General features: G+C 45.3%; 1 protein-coding gene across 1 annotated transcript; it reads right to left on the reverse strand.

The window, feature by feature from the left end:
- Positions 1 to 6: 6 nt before the first annotated feature.
- Positions 7 to 16,331, reverse strand: ACSL5 (acyl-CoA synthetase long chain family member 5). The gene is made up of 21 exons (XM_075258651.1): positions 16,246 to 16,331; positions 13,044 to 13,216; positions 11,366 to 11,474; positions 11,172 to 11,236; positions 10,732 to 10,833; positions 10,381 to 10,480; positions 9,777 to 9,955; positions 9,473 to 9,505; positions 8,350 to 8,401; positions 7,306 to 7,379; positions 7,009 to 7,086; positions 6,118 to 6,252; positions 5,905 to 6,039; positions 5,570 to 5,665; positions 4,765 to 4,837; positions 4,401 to 4,489; positions 4,182 to 4,298; positions 2,100 to 2,243; positions 1,195 to 1,296; positions 725 to 796; positions 7 to 555 (listed from the first exon to the last, which is right to left on the reverse strand). Exons 2-21 carry the CDS (start codon positions 13,197 to 13,199, stop codon positions 415 to 417), a joined length of 2,052 nt encoding a protein of 683 aa, XP_075114752.1. The 5' UTR covers positions 13,200 to 13,216; positions 16,246 to 16,331; the 3' UTR covers positions 7 to 414.
- Between the last annotated feature and the right edge of the window lie 579 nt (positions 16,332 to 16,910).

Below are 16,910 nucleotides of genomic sequence, written 5' to 3' on the forward strand. Positions count from 1 at the left end.
TTCCCATTCTTGGTATAGTTTATTTGCTCAGTATATACAGCATGGCCCCCCATTACAGAGCAGCGGTCTGCACCTCTACACAGCCTGGCATGTCCTCATAGTGAGCAGCTTGTGTTATGCTGAGACTTGTAGTCGTACGGCGCAGTATAGCTGCAGATCACTGACATCGGTCTATATTACACCCCTGAGCAGCTGCCTGGAGTCGGCCCCCGCACTGCAGCTGTCAGGATACAGGGTATATAGCCATAAGGATGACTGTACATAGATACACAATGTAACGGAAGGAGTCTGCCCCCTGCAGGTAGGACAGAAGATCGGCTCATCCAGACGTGACCCCTTGTAGATGGTCTGTGCAGTATCGGGGTCGGAGGTCCGGGGATTTCTGGTACCGGTGAGGTTAGTGGAGCCCCCACTTTAATCCTGGATTTTGGTGTACAAGTTATCGATCTGGACCTTGAAGTATTTGGCGACCTCCGCTCTCTTGGCTTTCAGGGTCGGGGTCAATAAACCGTTTTCAATGGTCAACATTTCAGGATGGACGTAAATATCCCGCACCTAAAAGTGAGAAATACAGAAATGGGGTCTGAGAAATCTCCATGTGCAGGACATATGGCCAAATATCTGCTCCAGTCACAGCCAGAGCTGCAGGGAAAGTCTTTGTAATGCTTCAGGTTACAAGCAGAGATTCTGAAGGATAAAGTGATTAGATACAGCAATTAGATACCTGTTCAAAAGACTTCAGGCCGGCCTGCTTCCCAATCTTAATGAGATCCTCTAGGATAGCCTTCTTCACAGCCTGGTGGAAGATATATCAGAAGGTATCACATGATGGGCCTAGATACACAGTATCACACAGGATAGGCCTAGATACACAGTATCACACATACATGATGGCCTAGATACAATGTATCACACAGGATAGGCCTAGATACACAGTATCACACACACACAATGGGCCTAGATACACAGTATCACACAGGATAGGCCTAGATATACAGTATCTCACACACACACACACATATGATAGGCCTAGATACAAAGTTCTGCAGTCAGCATCACACCTAATAGGCTTGGATACAGAGATTCATCACACAATATGAACTTCTATCGTGTGATGAGTATACAACATGTACACAACTCAGCGGGCAGTATGACACCTGATCGGATTAGATACACCATAGGCTCAATACTCACAGCGTGCTTGCAGAGTTCTTCAAAGGAACCTCGGACACCAAGTTTTGCTGCAAAATCTGGCAACACCTCAGGATCTGGGATTACTACTCCCACCAGACAAGACTAGGAAACAAGTAACATAGGACATTCCATGAAGGAGCGGTGCAGTTGTCCCCATGAACACTAGGTGGCAGTGGTGTAATGGCTATTATACATATATTATATATACACCCAGAATAAGTATTACCACCATCTTGTAACTGGATAACCCCGCCATAATTAGAAGAAAAAATAAAATTTCAGATTGTCCAGGAATCTGTTCACAATTAGTAATACAGAGGCTGCTCTGAGTCCGTCTCACCAGTAAGTATCAGACCATCGGACTGGGGTGACTGGTGCTGACCGTGTAAGTTGTGCAGTTAACCCTATCTGATCAGTGCACCAGCCAACGTTACCTGTGTCCTCCCATCTCCCTTTACACCTGCTGTGATAGTAGAGCCCACAAAACCAGGGAAGAACCCCAGGAGGGAGGATGGAAGCCGTCCATGATTATTGCTGGTGGTGGAGGTCACCCCTTAGACAGGCCACTCTGGGCCCCGGTGTCACTAGGACCACCATGCAGTGACCTGAGCCAGGCAGACGGTGTATTGGCTGAGTCCTCCAGACCACCTACTGGATCCATGCCATGTGAAAGCCCCCACATTCTAGGAACAACCATGGTCATACGTGTGACTGTATAACACGGGAGGCACAGCCATGTGCTAGGGCATGTGCAAGGCACACGGCCCAGATCTGGCCGCTCTCCCGAGACTTCTCCTCCGCTTGTCCGACCTGTAATTGGATTTTTTCTGGTGATCCCGATCCTCCTCTCATTAACCTCTTGTAAGTGGATTATGTAATACCCATATTGTCATGGAGATACCTACCCGCAGGCTGTCACCATGTACAAAGACCTGAGCCACCGGCCCGCTGCGCACATACACGTTCTCAATCTTCTCGGGGGCAATGTACTCGCCCTGCGCCAACTTGAAGATGTTCTTCTTCCTGTCGATGATCTTCAAGGTCCCGTTCTGGAAGAGAGAAAGATATTGTAATATCAGGTCTTCTACTCCAGTCACATCCAGAGCACCTAACATGTACTAAACAGTCTGAATACGGGACACGGCCCCTCCCTCCAGACTACGACAACCTACCTGGACGTCTCAGCAAGTCTCCAATCCTCCATAACCAGGGACACATTGGGCACAGGGTTTAGGATTAAGCCTTATATTACTCTAGACCACCAGGGAAGGTTAAATAAACGCTTTACAGTCTCGGACAGTATAGAATTAACCTCTTCACTTCCAGAGACCACAAAGGGGATATAGAGTTAACCCCTTCAAGACCACAGAGAACGCAGAGTTTACCTTCTCTCAATTTGCAGGTCATAACGTCAGTAATGTCCGATCTGAGACCTCACTAGTGCAGACGTTATGGAGAAGCATTAGAGCAGCGTGGAGAGGGTAGAGGACTCCATAACGGGGGGGGCTGTGGCTTGCTCTAGTTTTCGGTATACTGTGGAAATGACTTATTTGCAGCAGCTTGTCAGGTGAGCTGTGTACACTGTCCTCCAGCCAGGTAAGGAATGGCGCCTGGAACACGACACGATTAAGTCCAGATCAAGGACGAGAAGTTTCCAAGAGGATTTATTGGAGATTTTGGTATTTTTCATGGTGAGAATATCAAGTTGATGACGCCCCATAATGCCAATGTGAACAGAGCCTTACCCTACTGTCACTCTAGTTGGCCCGGCCGCTCTGTATTACTGTATCGAGGTCACAGACAACGCGTACGATTTTCCTGGAAATCCTTTTTCTATCATCGACCCAGAAGAGATTCGTTGAAGTCTGATATCAGACTCCCGGGGCTTTGACTATTCCTGGTAAGAACTGGAGAGACCCGGATACGTTTCTATGAAGTGTCGTCGATATGGTGGATTCCTATTGATTATTAGTCCTGGGGGGGGGGGGGATCCGTGTGCAGGAGGGCAATTACTGGCCACACAGGTGGTCCCGAGGTCAGGAGCTTAGGGTGGTCTCTATTGATCCAAGGAGGAAGCTGTGGGCAGAATGTTCTCCATCTTGGATGACTCCTCTTATGTTGCGCCATTCATCAGGTCTGTATTCAGAAGGAATCTGCTGCTCCTAATGCTACTAGGGTATTAGTTGCTGCCCAGCTTTTCCACAGACCCTGAATGGCAGATATAAGGATACAACCTTCCTATTGCTCCGTGTCAGTCTTTACTGTAATCCTGACATTACATTCATGAAACAGGAGGCTCAGCATGAATAGACATGAAAATATGATGCACATTATGTCATGTGACTGTATACAGTGAAATCAAATATTGCCTTCTCATTACTAATAGGAATGACAGGTGTTGCCCGAGCCAAGATAAGCAGATCTCACACTTGCTTTAAGGGAAAGTTTGCACAGTGATAGTGTCAGTGACATCACTAAGACAGGTTGTGTCCATTGGAGTGATCTTCGTTGTGGATGGAGGTTTTCTGATCCATAACTCCAAACACCTTGTATAACCATAGGAGGAGTTTATTAAGACTGACGATCATTACACCAGTCTTACTTCATTCCTTGGTAGGTGCAGGGACTCTCAGATCTAAGCCATTCAGGGACTGGTGGAAAATTGTAGTATTTGGAATTTTCTGGCTTTTGTTATAGACAGGCGGACCGGGGCCCATCTACAACATGCTCCGACCACTGTCTATTAGAGAGGAGAGTGGGGCGCAGAGACAGAGGAACCAAAACAGATATTGTTACAAAGTAACAAACAAATACAAACAAAACAAGACATTGTATCATTTCTCCAACCTGTGAGACTTCCCTGGTTCTTATCATAGCTTTAGTGGGCCCTGACACAGAATGAAACCCTAGGGGCCCCTGCTGTACAAGAGGGCCACACTAATGGGATGATAGATAGATAATCTGCAACCAGGCACATCTATACTTACTGGAAGCCACTTGCCGATATCCCCAGTGTGTAGCCATCCCTCCTCATCAATGGCTTCTGCCGTCTTCTCAGGGTCCTTAAGATATCCTTTAAACACATTGGTACCTTTAATGCAAACCTAAAATATGAAAACAAAAGGATCAGCCGGGTTCTCTGACATGGCTGATAACAGATAGTAATAGACTGTAGCACCGGTGAATACACGTTCCATCTTTCTCACCTCTCCCTCTCCATTAGATGCAAAGTAATTCATATCCGTCACATCCACGAGCTTCAGGAGATTACAGGGTAGTGGGGCGCCGACGTGTCCTGGAAGGTAAGAGATCACCTGGATGAACTGATGACAGGTACAAGCCCCCTATAAAATGTCCCTCATGTAGTTATTACTGGTAATTTATGTGTAAGTCACAACCAGGTTTAAGTTTGTGGCTCTATGAGGTTGTCGGCACAATGAGCCACATAGGACACTCTAGGCAGGTGAAGACCTCTATGGATGGGATAATGGCGGCCACATTAGTTGTCACCCAGCTTTCCCTCATACAGATAGGATTAAATTGATTAGATCCCCTGGTCGGTTTTCTCACCTGCGGTCCAGTCTCCTGGGGTTGAAAATGAACAACCGGCGCCACATTCTGTCTGACCGTACGCTTCGAAGATCTGTCACCAGGAGAAGTCATTATAATAATGAGAAATCACACCAGTCATCTGAACAGGAGCCAATTGTCCTATGAGAACTGGGTGTGGCCTTATAAGACCCGCCCATTGTCACAGACCTGCCCCTGGCGGGAGCGTAATTAAAGGGGAACTCCGCCGACAAGGTTTTACGAACTGTTGCACCCGATATTGTCTGAAATGACCTATTATAATTATTTTTCTCCCGTTATTCAGAGTAAGAGGCGGGGCCGTGACAACTCAGCCCACACCAAGAGGAGCCTGGTCACGTCTCCATTTAGAGCAATCAGCAGTCAGCACCCAGGTATGGTCCATCTTACATGATATATAGTCCATTTTGGGGCAACCCCTTTAATTGTTAATGACAGTCCCCAGAATCCCCCCCTCCTCCTTTATTACCCACAGCTGAGAACTTATATCCTGGAATTACATAAATTGGCCAATAGGATTTCTGTAATTCTTAATATGACCTGTGGTGGCGCTGCAGAGAAGCTGAACACCTGCTGGCTCCACCCACTGATTACATTATTGGGATCTCTTTAATGGGGGGGGGGCCTTGTACCAATGAAGGATTGTCCAAAGTCATGAAGACTGTTCTTGGTTGTTACATCTGCACTGGTGAATAAGGAAGCAGCCTATTGAGTGCACAAGGTAGGGCAGAGTTACCCTTTAAGTGTTGGGGTGCTATAACTGACCAAAAAACATCTTCAGGATTACCTGACTGCCCAGGGCGGCTCTCAGGAAGTTCAAGACGTTCTCAGATATAGGGGCTGCTCCTGTTACCATAACCCGGACACGACCTCCCATTGTGTCCTAGGTAGAAAACGGTAAAATATGTCATTATATAAAACAGCAAATATCTGGAAAATAAATAAGTATTGTAAACTCATAAAATACTGAAGTCACGGAGTGTTATTAAGCTTCAATGATTAGGAACGTCAGGACTGATCCACTGGCCCACCAGGGACCTCATGACAGGGCCATTGGATACTTTAGTTAGAATTTGTTACAATGTTTCTCTTATAACAGCCGCTCCCTCCATTTCTACCCACCTGAACTTTCTTGAAGATGAGTTTGTCCCAGACGCTGTCGTTCCGGATAATTCCCTTCTTAATCTCAGCAAACTTACAAGATGCAGCGAAGTCTAGCAGGATTTTTTTGCTCGGAGTTTGGGCTCCACTTTGTATCTGAAGGAAACGATCAGCAAGTGGTTACAAATGTCAGAATTGTGATGGCGTCTGTAGGAAGTCACTCCTGTCCTGTACCTTGTCGTAAATCCGGTTCAGCAGTCTTGGGACTGTGGGGAAGACGGTTGGTCTCAGAGTTTTCATATCATCCGTCAATACTCTGATATCGCCCTGGAAAAAGCCGACTTTGGCGCCAGCACAGAAGATCACCGTCTGTCAGGAGAAGCAAATACACAAGGATGATGTATCAGAGGGAAAATAATGGAGAATTATTGTACAGCAAAATATATGGCCGCCAAGAATATTAGAATGAGCTCAATAGACCTCCTAGACCACCAGGGACATCACTACCAACCCTCACACTCCAGAGAGATTGCTGCTCCCCTATCCACGGATATTATAATGCTCTTACTAGACCTGCTCGCATATTATTCCTAAACTTGTGACCACCAGGAACATTATTAACTCCCAGACCACCAGGAATAATAAGAATACTAATACTGGAGGTTCAGGAGTTGGTAACAAATCTCTGGAGGTCTTGAAGTTATTATTGACCCCTAGACTAGAGGTGACGATCACTGACCCCCGGGGTATCGTTATTATACTCACACGTGCCTAAACCACCAGGAGATTATTACTGACCTCTGGCCCGCATGTGATGATATTTATTAGTACAGAACATTACTTTCCCATACAATACACTTAGGAATGATATTATTATTATTATATATGTGACCATCAGGAATATAATAACTAGACCTATTAACTCCTAGACTGCCAGTCATCTTATTGACCTCAGTCCACAGGGGATACAATAGTCAGCACAGAGCAGGTCATAGTATTTCCCTTCCTAGACACCAGGGATATGGTTTATTAGCTCTTAATACCCTTGAGGGTCATAGACCACCGGGGTCAGAAGATGTCTTACATAACAGCACACTGAACCCTGGCACCGAACAGAGTCCTTACCTGAACCACTCGCTCAAACATGTGCGCCATCGGCAGATAAGATATTTCTATGTCAGAGGTCATTGGGGCGAAGGTGCTCTGTACAGTACGGCAAAGGTGACAAGTCAGGGAACGATGGAGAAGAGAAGGGAAACTACAGAATAAATCCGATCACACAGGCTAGAATCATAGACAAGGATGGAAAGGTAGAAAGCGATAGAGAGGAGAGAGGAGAGGGAGAGAGGAGAGGGAGACAGATAATCAGACAAGTAATTATTGACAATAAATTCTACACGTTATATGTAGTATGTCTCTTACTTCTGTGGCTTTTAGAAAACTGCTGGCATCAGCTACAACATTCTTGTGGGTGAGCATCGCCCCTTTGGGGTCACCTGGTAGAAGGAAATATTAGGAGTTGAGAATGGAGATCATTCATAGAAACATTAATGTATCTATTATACAGCGAGGATCCGTGCTGCGGGAACACAGTGTGTACGTAGTGTCCATCAGACTGTACAGTAAGTGCCCATAGCATATAGAGTACAGTAAGTGCCCACAGCATATAGAGTACAGTAAGTGCCCACAGCATATAGTGTACAGTAAGTGCCCACAGCATATAGTGTACAGTAAGTGCCCACAGCATATAGTGTACAGTAAGTGCCCATAGCATATAGAGTACAGTAAGTTCCCATAGCATATAGAGTACAGTAAGTGCCCATAGCATATAGTGTACAGTAAGTGCCCATAGCATATAGTGTACAGTAAGTGCCCACAGCATATAGTGTACAGTAAGTGCCCACAGCATATAGTGTACAGTAAGTGCCCATAGCATATAGTGTACAGTAAGTGCCCATAGCATATAGTGTACAGTAAGTGCCCACAGCATATAGTGTACAGTAAGTGCCCACAGCATATAGTGTACAGTAAGTGCCCATAGCATATAGTGTACAGTAAGTGCCCATAGCATAGTGTACAGTAAGTGCCCATAGCATATAGTGTACAGTAAGTGCCCATAGCATATAGAGTACAGTAAGTGCCCACAGCATATAGAGTACAGTAAGTGCCCACAGCATATAGTGTACAGTAAGTGCCCACAGCATATAGTGTACAGTAAGTGCCCATAGCATATAGAGTACAGTAAGTTCCCATAGCATATAGAGTACAGTAAGTGCCCACAGCATATAGTGTACAGTAAGTGCCCATAGCATATAGTGTACAGTAAGTGCCCATAGCATAGTGTACAGTAAGTGCCCATAGCATAGTGTACAGTAAGTGCCCATAGCATATAGTGTACAGTAAGTGCATCCGTAATGTCAGTCACAGACTGTACAGTGAGTGTGTGTAGTGTCCGTCAGACTGTACCTGTAGTTCCACTAGTGAAGCAGATCAGACACAAATCATCAGGCTGTGGAGGCTGCAAGAGAAAGAAGTGAGCAGAGAAGAATCCACATATTCATCTATCTATCCCATATTTATGTCTCATATCCATGCAACTTATTTCTCTTCTATGTATCCAGACACTAACATATTCATTCCGTCTGTCCGTCCGTGTGTGTGTGTGTGTGTGTGTGTGTGTGTGTGTGTGTGTGTGTGTGTGTGTGTGTGTCTCTCTATATATATATATATATATATATATATATATATATATATATATATATATATATATATATATATATATACACACACATACACACAGTATATATCACACACACACACACACTTCTTATCTCTCTGCAAGCTTTTCTTTATGCTACACTAGTAGAATGCCGGCGTCTTTACTTGTGAATTATGTGTTACATTGTTGGTTCTGCTAGAGTAACACTTTCGGTGTAATTGACATTTTCAGAGTTACAGTAATTATTTTATCCACTTTATGTTTTTATCAATTTGACATTTTACTAATTTGCTGTAACTGACATGAACAATTGTTTTTTTTTATTATTTCAACATTTGTATTGCTTTTCCATATTCCGCGGTATAAACTATTACAGCCATTATAAGGAGCCGACATCTCAGTAATGAAAACCCCCCCCCCCCCCCCCCCCCCGCACAGGTAGACGGGTGGAATTACCCATAGCACCCAATCAGAGCTGAGCTTTCACTTTCCCTCAGTGCTGAGCGCTCGTGTACAGTCAGTGATACGGACACTCTTACTATGGGGCCTGTGTGTGTATTTGTGGGTTGGTGTATATGTGCTGTCTGTGGGATGTTTATATGGTGTCTGTGTGTTGTGGCCCCTTTAGCAGCGACTCTTTGGCGCCATCACCAGGGGCCCCAATCTTGCCAGGGGGATGCTAGTGAGAGGTGCGAGGGGGCGCGCCAAATTACACCCACATAGGGCGAGAGCTGTGGTTTGTATAGAGCGGATACTCCAGATTGTGAGTGTTATATACAGTACCAGACTATCGGAACATCTCATATCAATCCATCCGGATAACACCCAGCTGTCTGTCTTATCTATACGGCCAGGTTCCTTGCCACTTACCACGGGTTTCTTGAAGTTTTCTTTTCCTAAATACTGAGAAGAAAGAAGGATCTTATCAGAGACCACACTTACACATCCGTCACATTATCTCAGTCTATAGAGCAGAAGGCATTTCATTTTCTGGCCCCATCAGTGCTTACGTTCTGCTCCTCCATGCTTTACACTGCAGCTCAGAAACCTCCTGTGTCTTTGGAGTCTTGTTGTAAGTGACTGAGCAGTGACATAAGTGCTGTCAGCTGCTGAGGTTCTGCTGCAGTGTGCAGGTGAGCGGGCCATGCAGTCATGTACAGTCCCTTCCACCTACCTCCACGTCTGCCATTAGTAACAGCTCCACCCCGATCTTTGCAGCTCTTTCCTTCAGGTCGTCACCAAATTCCTCCATCAGGACGATGATCTTCAGGCCGGGGGTCAGGCCCTTCTCACAGTTACTGAGCAAGATGGCGGCTTTATCTGGTTTATCGCAGACGACGAGGGACAAATCGGCTGCAGGACACAGTAACACAGGGGCGTATAATGTTATATGGGGGGAGGGGGATCATGGCGGTGTAATAATATAGTATAAATAATAATGTTCTAATAATTTGCTCTTCCAGTTACAATTGAATGGAAACATTGTGGCTTCTCTAAACAGCACTAAACCTTCTCACAGCTGAGGGTTTGTTACAAGACATTGGGGACTCCAGACTGATACAAGTCACCTGCACTGATACATTGTAACAAACCACCAGGACAGAGACTTCTTCTGCCAATGTATTTAGCCTGGATATGAGTGTAACAAACCCTCAGCTGTGAGAATTATCTGGTCAGGTTATAGACATAAATGATGCAGCTGTAAGGCGCACATGAGGGGATGGGGGTGGGGGGGGGGGGGATGCCTCCTTAGAATTGGGGGGGGTATTGTCACTCACCTCTGTTCACTATGAATACAATGGCTTCTGCTCCCAAAGTGTCATAAAGGGGAACCACCACCATGGAGTAGGTGAAGCAGGCGAGTTCAGCAATCACCACCTGGTGGGGGACATGAAGGGTTAACAATTAGAAGTTTGGCTGTGTCAGTAACAATGTATCATGTTCTTAAAGGGCCAGTACCCCTAATATCACACACAACCTGTGGACAAGGTGGCGCTATTCATGGAAAAATGCTGTCAGATTATTATTAATTATTATGATTATTTTAACCCCGTATAGCCCTGTTACTAATGACCACTCGCTATTGGAAACTGAAGGAACTTTTTTCTCTCCCAAATTGACTGATTTACCTCGGGACGGTTCTGGGAGAAGACGCCAATAAACTGCTCCGGAGACGCTTTGCAGCCCTTCTGGATGAAGCCGGAACCCAAATTCTCTGCTCTGTCACACACCTATAATACATGCAGACCTCAGTTATAGTCTAAGCAGCGTTACATTAAGTCACCTCCCTCCAAAATCCACACTCGCCCCCCTGGACCTCATGTAATACTTTCTGGGTAATCTTCAATATTAACCTCCAACAGTAGTCATGATAGCAGAGAGGTAATTACATGGATACCCAGCTTTCCATAGACACTGAATGGAATATAAACCAATTCACTTCCCAGAACATCATCTCTTCTATTACCCAGTCGGTGTGTCAGTCTTTACTGCCACTAGCATTATATTCACATTTATATTCGTATAAAGGCATCAATGGAGAACCGTTACTGCATGATCCAGATCTCACCTGCCTATAGGTGATCCACTGGTAGGGCTGATTCGGTTTCCGGGATCCCAAACAATCTCCATTTCCTGCAGAATACAAAAGATCACAGATGAGAAATGGAAATAAACAGACAATTGTCATTAATATCAAACATGGCGGCAGCGGCTTCTCTATGACTCTATGGCCGATTCCTGACACCTCGCAGGGTTACCTACCCGACACTCGCAGGCCCCTCATGAAGATTTCATACAAGGTTTTGGCATCTTCATAGTAGTAAGACATGAGGCTTCCATCCTTCAGTAAGGCCGATCTCCGAGCTCCACCCTGCGCAGAGAACCAGCAGGAGATTATGGACCAATACAGACAGGTTATTAATGGAACCCCCGATTATAAGACACGTTCCATACATAAAGAGTTACTTTTTACATATTAGTCTATGGGGGGAATCAGCCAGGACTGAGTTGTGTTCCCTTCAAGGCTGTGAATAACAATGTATCTTAGCTCCCTCTTGTAAGTGTCCAACCTTCTCTCAAAGTTTTAATAAGTCAGATACTCTAAGAGAAACCATAACCTTTCATGGAGTTCTTAGCCTGTTGGATATGGAAGAGCAGTGAGCGCGCTTTGGGAACTCATTGTCTGACTTATCCTAGAATTGGGGGAATATTCTTAAGACAGGTCATCAGTATTAGATCTTCAGTGGTCTGACAACCGGGAACCTGCAGATCTCCTGAGCCGAGACACCGTGGCTTCTGATCATCTTCACATTATATGGCAGCTTGTAAATATTACCGGGAGCCGCACTGTCTCTCTACAGGAGATCTGCAAAAGTCCCAGGCGTTGGACTGTGATGTGATAGAAAATACAGTAGAACCAGAATATTATGGAGGAAGAGGTGAAAACTGGAGGTGAGGAGAGGACCCAATGGATGGAAACCATCACTGAAACCAGAATGAAGACCCAACCCAAGTACACCAGAGATTACTATTCCTAGGAGACACAATGGATATGATGGAGCTTACAGTAGGACCAGATATAATGGAGGAAGAGGTGAAGACTAGAGAGGAGAAGAGGACCAGGTGCATGGAGACAACCTCAGGAATCAGGAACACAATACTGAGAAGCCTAAAGTCTCAAACAAGGGCGTACATCCGAGAGAAGCTTCATTCACATGGGAGCCAGGAGTTAAAAACTGAACATACAGTAGGACCAGAATATTATGGAGGAAGAAAAGAAGAAGACCATATGGATGGAGACAACCTCAGGAATCAGGAACAGGTCATTGAGAAGCTTAGATACTCAGAAGACTGGATGTCCCTGAGATACATCAAGACATCATTCACATAGCAACTCTTAGTCAAACAAGACTCAACCATTATCTTATCCTGGAGCCATAAGGAGAAGACGGTTATAGAGGAAGATGGAGACCAAAACCAATGATGACCCAAACACAAGGCAGGACTTCTTGGAGAACATCATTCATAGGAGAACTAGAGGTCACTATGGACCTGATGGAACATAAGAGCTGACTGGAGAAATATCCTAATGTAGATTGGTTAGAGAAGAAGCAACTGATGAAGATGATTCTGGAGGAAGGAATGGAAGGTGACAAGTGATAAGATCTGTAGATATGAACATACCAAGTCTAAAGTCTGGAGAAACACCATGAGAATGGCAGCTAGGCTCGAAACAGAACAGAGGAAAAGACCGTAATAAGACTTGAGGTGTCAATTCATGATCAGAAGAACTCTCATTTTAAGGAAGAGGATTATGGAGGACGAGAAGAAGGGACAAGCGATAAAGTAATGGATGGATCTCAGATGATGGACACTTCATGGAGAGACCCGACAAACCAATGGAGACATCCAGACAATGGCGGGGAGAGAGGGCACTTACCTCCGTCCCCATAGACTGCCTGTTCAGATCTATAGGAGGATGGACTGCCTTGGGCTTGGAGAGAACATAGAAGAAAGCCGTCACCCCGATGGCGATGAGGGTGAACACAGCCGATGTCGGCAGTGGTGTGAACAGGAAACTAAGGCAGCAACACATCTCGCCGGCCTGCAAACCTGAACCATGGCAGAAGAAGAAGAGGAAGAAGAGGCGATTAGATATATGTCAGTAAATCCGAACAACACAGACCCAAATACAGCAACCATGAATGATGGGGAAGTGGTGGTGTGCCATAAAAAGACTGTATCCGATATCAGAGGATTAGATACAGCAGCTCAGTGTAAGGTATCCCACTATAGGACTATATACACAGCGCATAATATTATGGCTTTAAGTACAGTTCAGGCGACAGTATCACATATTAGGCTTAGATACTCCAATGTAGAAGTATAACACATGTTTGGCTCAGATACACCAGCCTAACATTGATGGGGTTGTAACTCTGATAAGAATCCCTGTGGTCGGGGGCTCAGGGCTGTCAGTTTTGGCTTCTTGCACAGTTGCTTTGTGTGTACATGACCATATTAACACCTCGGTGACTTATTGGAGGAGCTTGTGTGTCCGGATGTGTCAGCAAGTGTGGACATGTAGTGGGGACAATGAGCCAATTATAAGCTGACATTTCCACAGTGCAATTAATTTAATTAACAGAGTACAAGCGACAGAACAGACTAATTATATATCTATATATGCACATACACTATGTTACTGAGCTGTGTATCTAATCCTATCCTGTGTGATACTGTATACTGAGCTGTGTATCTAATCCTATCCTGTGTGATACTGTATACTGAGCCGTGTATCTAATCCTATGTGATACTGTATACTGAGCCGTGTATCTAATCCTATGTGATACTGTATACTGAGCCGTGTATCTAATCCTATGTGATACTGTATACTGAGCCGTGTATCTAATCCTATCCCGTGTGATACTGTATACTGAGCCGTGTATCTAATCCTATCCCGTGTGATACTGTATACTGAGCCGTGTATCTAATCCTATCCCGTGTGATACTGTATACTGAGCCGTGTATCTAATCCTATCCCGTGTGATACTGTATACTGAGCCGTGTATCTAATCCTATCCCGTGTGATACTGTATACTGAGCCGTGTATCTAATCCTATCCCGTGTGATACTGTATACTGAGCCGTGTATCTAATCCTATCCCGTGTGATACTGTATACTGAGCCGTGTATCTAATCCTATCCCGTGTGATACTGTATACTGAGCCGTGTATCTAATCCTATCCCGTGTGATACTGTATACTGAGCCGTGTATCTACCTATCCTGTGTGATACTGTATACTGAGCCGTGTATCTACCTATCCTGTGTGATACTGTATACTGAGCCGTGTATCTAATCCTATCCTGTGTGATACTGTATACTGAGCCGTGTATCTAATCCTATCCTGTGTGATACTGTGTACTGAGCCGTGTATCTAATCCTATCCTGTGTGATACTGTATACTGAGCTGTGTATCTAATCCTATCCTGTGTGATACTGTATACTGAGCTGTGTATCTAATCCTATCCTGTGTGATACTGTATACTGAGCCGTGTATCTAATCCTATCCTGTGTGATACTGTATACTGAGCCGTGTATCTAATCCTATCCTGTGTGATACTGTATACTGAGCTGTGTATCTAATCCCATCCCGTGTGATACCGTATACTGAGTGGTGTATCTAATCCTATCCTTGTCTGGGCACTGTTACTCTCCCAGCTATGGGTCGCTCGTCCTCTTACATTAGATATAGGGTATAATAATCTTCCTGCACTTTGGGGACGGTGACATCACTCCTGACACCATCTGACAACCTTGGCCATATAGGAGATCTGGACTAATATGGGCTGAAAGCCAAGTGGAAATATCAACATGAGCTCTGAGCAAAGGTGACATTTACAGCCCCAGCGAGATACAGACAATCTGGAGAGCACATTGTGGCTTCTGTTACCATAGGATTGGATATGGGGTGTAGATCCACTAACCTGCAGACTCGGGGTCTGAGCAATAACCTACAAGGGCAGACAATGAGATTCAGCCTCAATCACATCACTGACCCCACCCGAGAGTCCATATAGTCAGTGACAGGGCTCACATGTACTCAATCAGGAGGTCAATGTGGATCATCTGCACCATCCCCTGTAGACCGCAGTGCAGATTGTTGCACATTCAGGCGCAGATTTGATGCAGATTTTTGCAATGTAACAAATCAAAATAAAATCTGCAACAGAAAACTCCGCATTCTGCAGGGACACAAGTCTGCAAGGTTCACATTACAATTTGGGGAATCTTATTGACTTCACTGCTCCTGAATGATGCTGCAGGTCATAACTGTGGGGCGAAGGGTTCGGATACACAGAACGGCGCCGGATTGTTACCGGAAAGATGGTGCAGCCAAAATAACCAATATACAGAACCAAAGGTCACCAGTCACCTGCTCTTATATACAGCAGACACTGCGGACCCTCTATAGGTTGGAGTAGCTGTCTGCAGGGCCCTCACAGGTAGGCCGCACAATTTCTCTGATTTTGGAGATTCAAGCATTATTTAACCCATTAGTTCCTGGTGAGTTAGGGACGATATCACGTTCTTTCCATGCCATAGGTCCAGTTCTATAACCTAAGGGCCCGACAAACAGCTCCGCACATCTCAGCTTCCTATATAGTCATATCACTACAAATCCACAATCCTGGATAGAACTCCAGACAATAAATATCATTTTGGGCTAAAGCCTGCAGTCGGAGCCATAAATCCCCCCCATTGTCGTTACAGCAGAGGAGGCCCCTCCAGGCGAACACCAAAAAGACCACCATATATAGAGACCACCATACAAACACAATGGCAGGTTCCTCTTCCTCACTTTTGGAAGGAGCAATATGGTGAAAATCAGATAACCCTGCCCTATAACCCGCTGTATTCCTACAGATTGGGCTCCTGGGTCCCCCCTGCCAGCTGGTCATTACCGTCTGGCCGCTATTTGGTGCAGACTCCTGAGAATTTGTGACTTTGTTATAAAGTAAAGCAGCAATGACCGGTACACAGACGCAGTAACTACAAGTCCCAGCTTCTCTGTGTCAGGACATGCTGGTAGTTGTAGTGCTACAAGACCAATGCCCTCCAGCCTCATCCCCCTCATTTACCTCCTTGGTGATTCTCATACAAGAGCCTGGCACCTGATGGTATCCCGACTAGTCCTTCCGAGGATCTGCCCTGATCTCATCCCCGGGCCAGCTCTAATAAGAGCCGCACATTGCACTTGGAGTCTAATCTTTGGACCTTGGCTGCAATCGGTGCAAAGGTGGAAATGTCTGTGGTTAAATACTGCAAAGAGAACCCGAGCACTTACTGAAGCTCCTCCAGGACAGGCCCTGACACTAGATTTGGAAGTGTAGTCCTCAGGCAGGAAGGCGGCAGCTCTCACCCCTGCAGGGGATTTGCAAGTGAAGTGGGAATATGGAAAAGAGGAGAATTTAACACTGAACGGTCTGAGCTGGTCCTATAGCTATTCCCTGGGCTGAGCTAATAGGCTGTGCATCCCCTGCTCTGAAGACTCCTCTGTGAAGCAATGGAGGTGCAATGGTTGCCCATTAAGTCCACTAACCCTTTTTTGGCCACACTTTTTGCAGGTGCGCATTTTTTTGGACTGGTTTGATTGCGGTGTTTATTTATGATGTCGGCACCTCCTTGTTACATGTTGTGCACATGTGTGTGCAGATTCACCTCTTTTGGCCAAGTGCACTGGAGGGTGTTTGCGCCTTTGTTGCCCCTTTTTAAAAAGGTGCAAGTCCTAAATACAGTGCAAGGC

The sequence above is a fragment of the Leptodactylus fuscus genome, chromosome 10 (genome assembly GCF_031893055.1).
Source record: "Leptodactylus fuscus isolate aLepFus1 chromosome 10, aLepFus1.hap2, whole genome shotgun sequence".
NCBI lineage: Eukaryota > Metazoa > Chordata > Amphibia > Anura > Leptodactylidae > Leptodactylus > Leptodactylus fuscus.

Coding starts and splice junctions, on each gene's coding strand:
- ACSL5 (XM_075258651.1), bottom strand. CDS start 13,199: ATGTGTTGCTGCCTTAGTTTCCTGTTCACACCACTGCCGACATCGGCT. Junction 11,237..11,365: donor GAGGGGCCTGCGAGTGTCGG/GTAGGTAACCCT, acceptor TGTATTCTGCAG/GAAATGGAGATTGTTTGGGA. Junction 6,253..7,008: donor TGTTTGAGCGAGTGGTTCAG/GTAAGGACTCTG, acceptor TTCTCCTGACAG/ACGGTGATCTTCTGTGCTGG.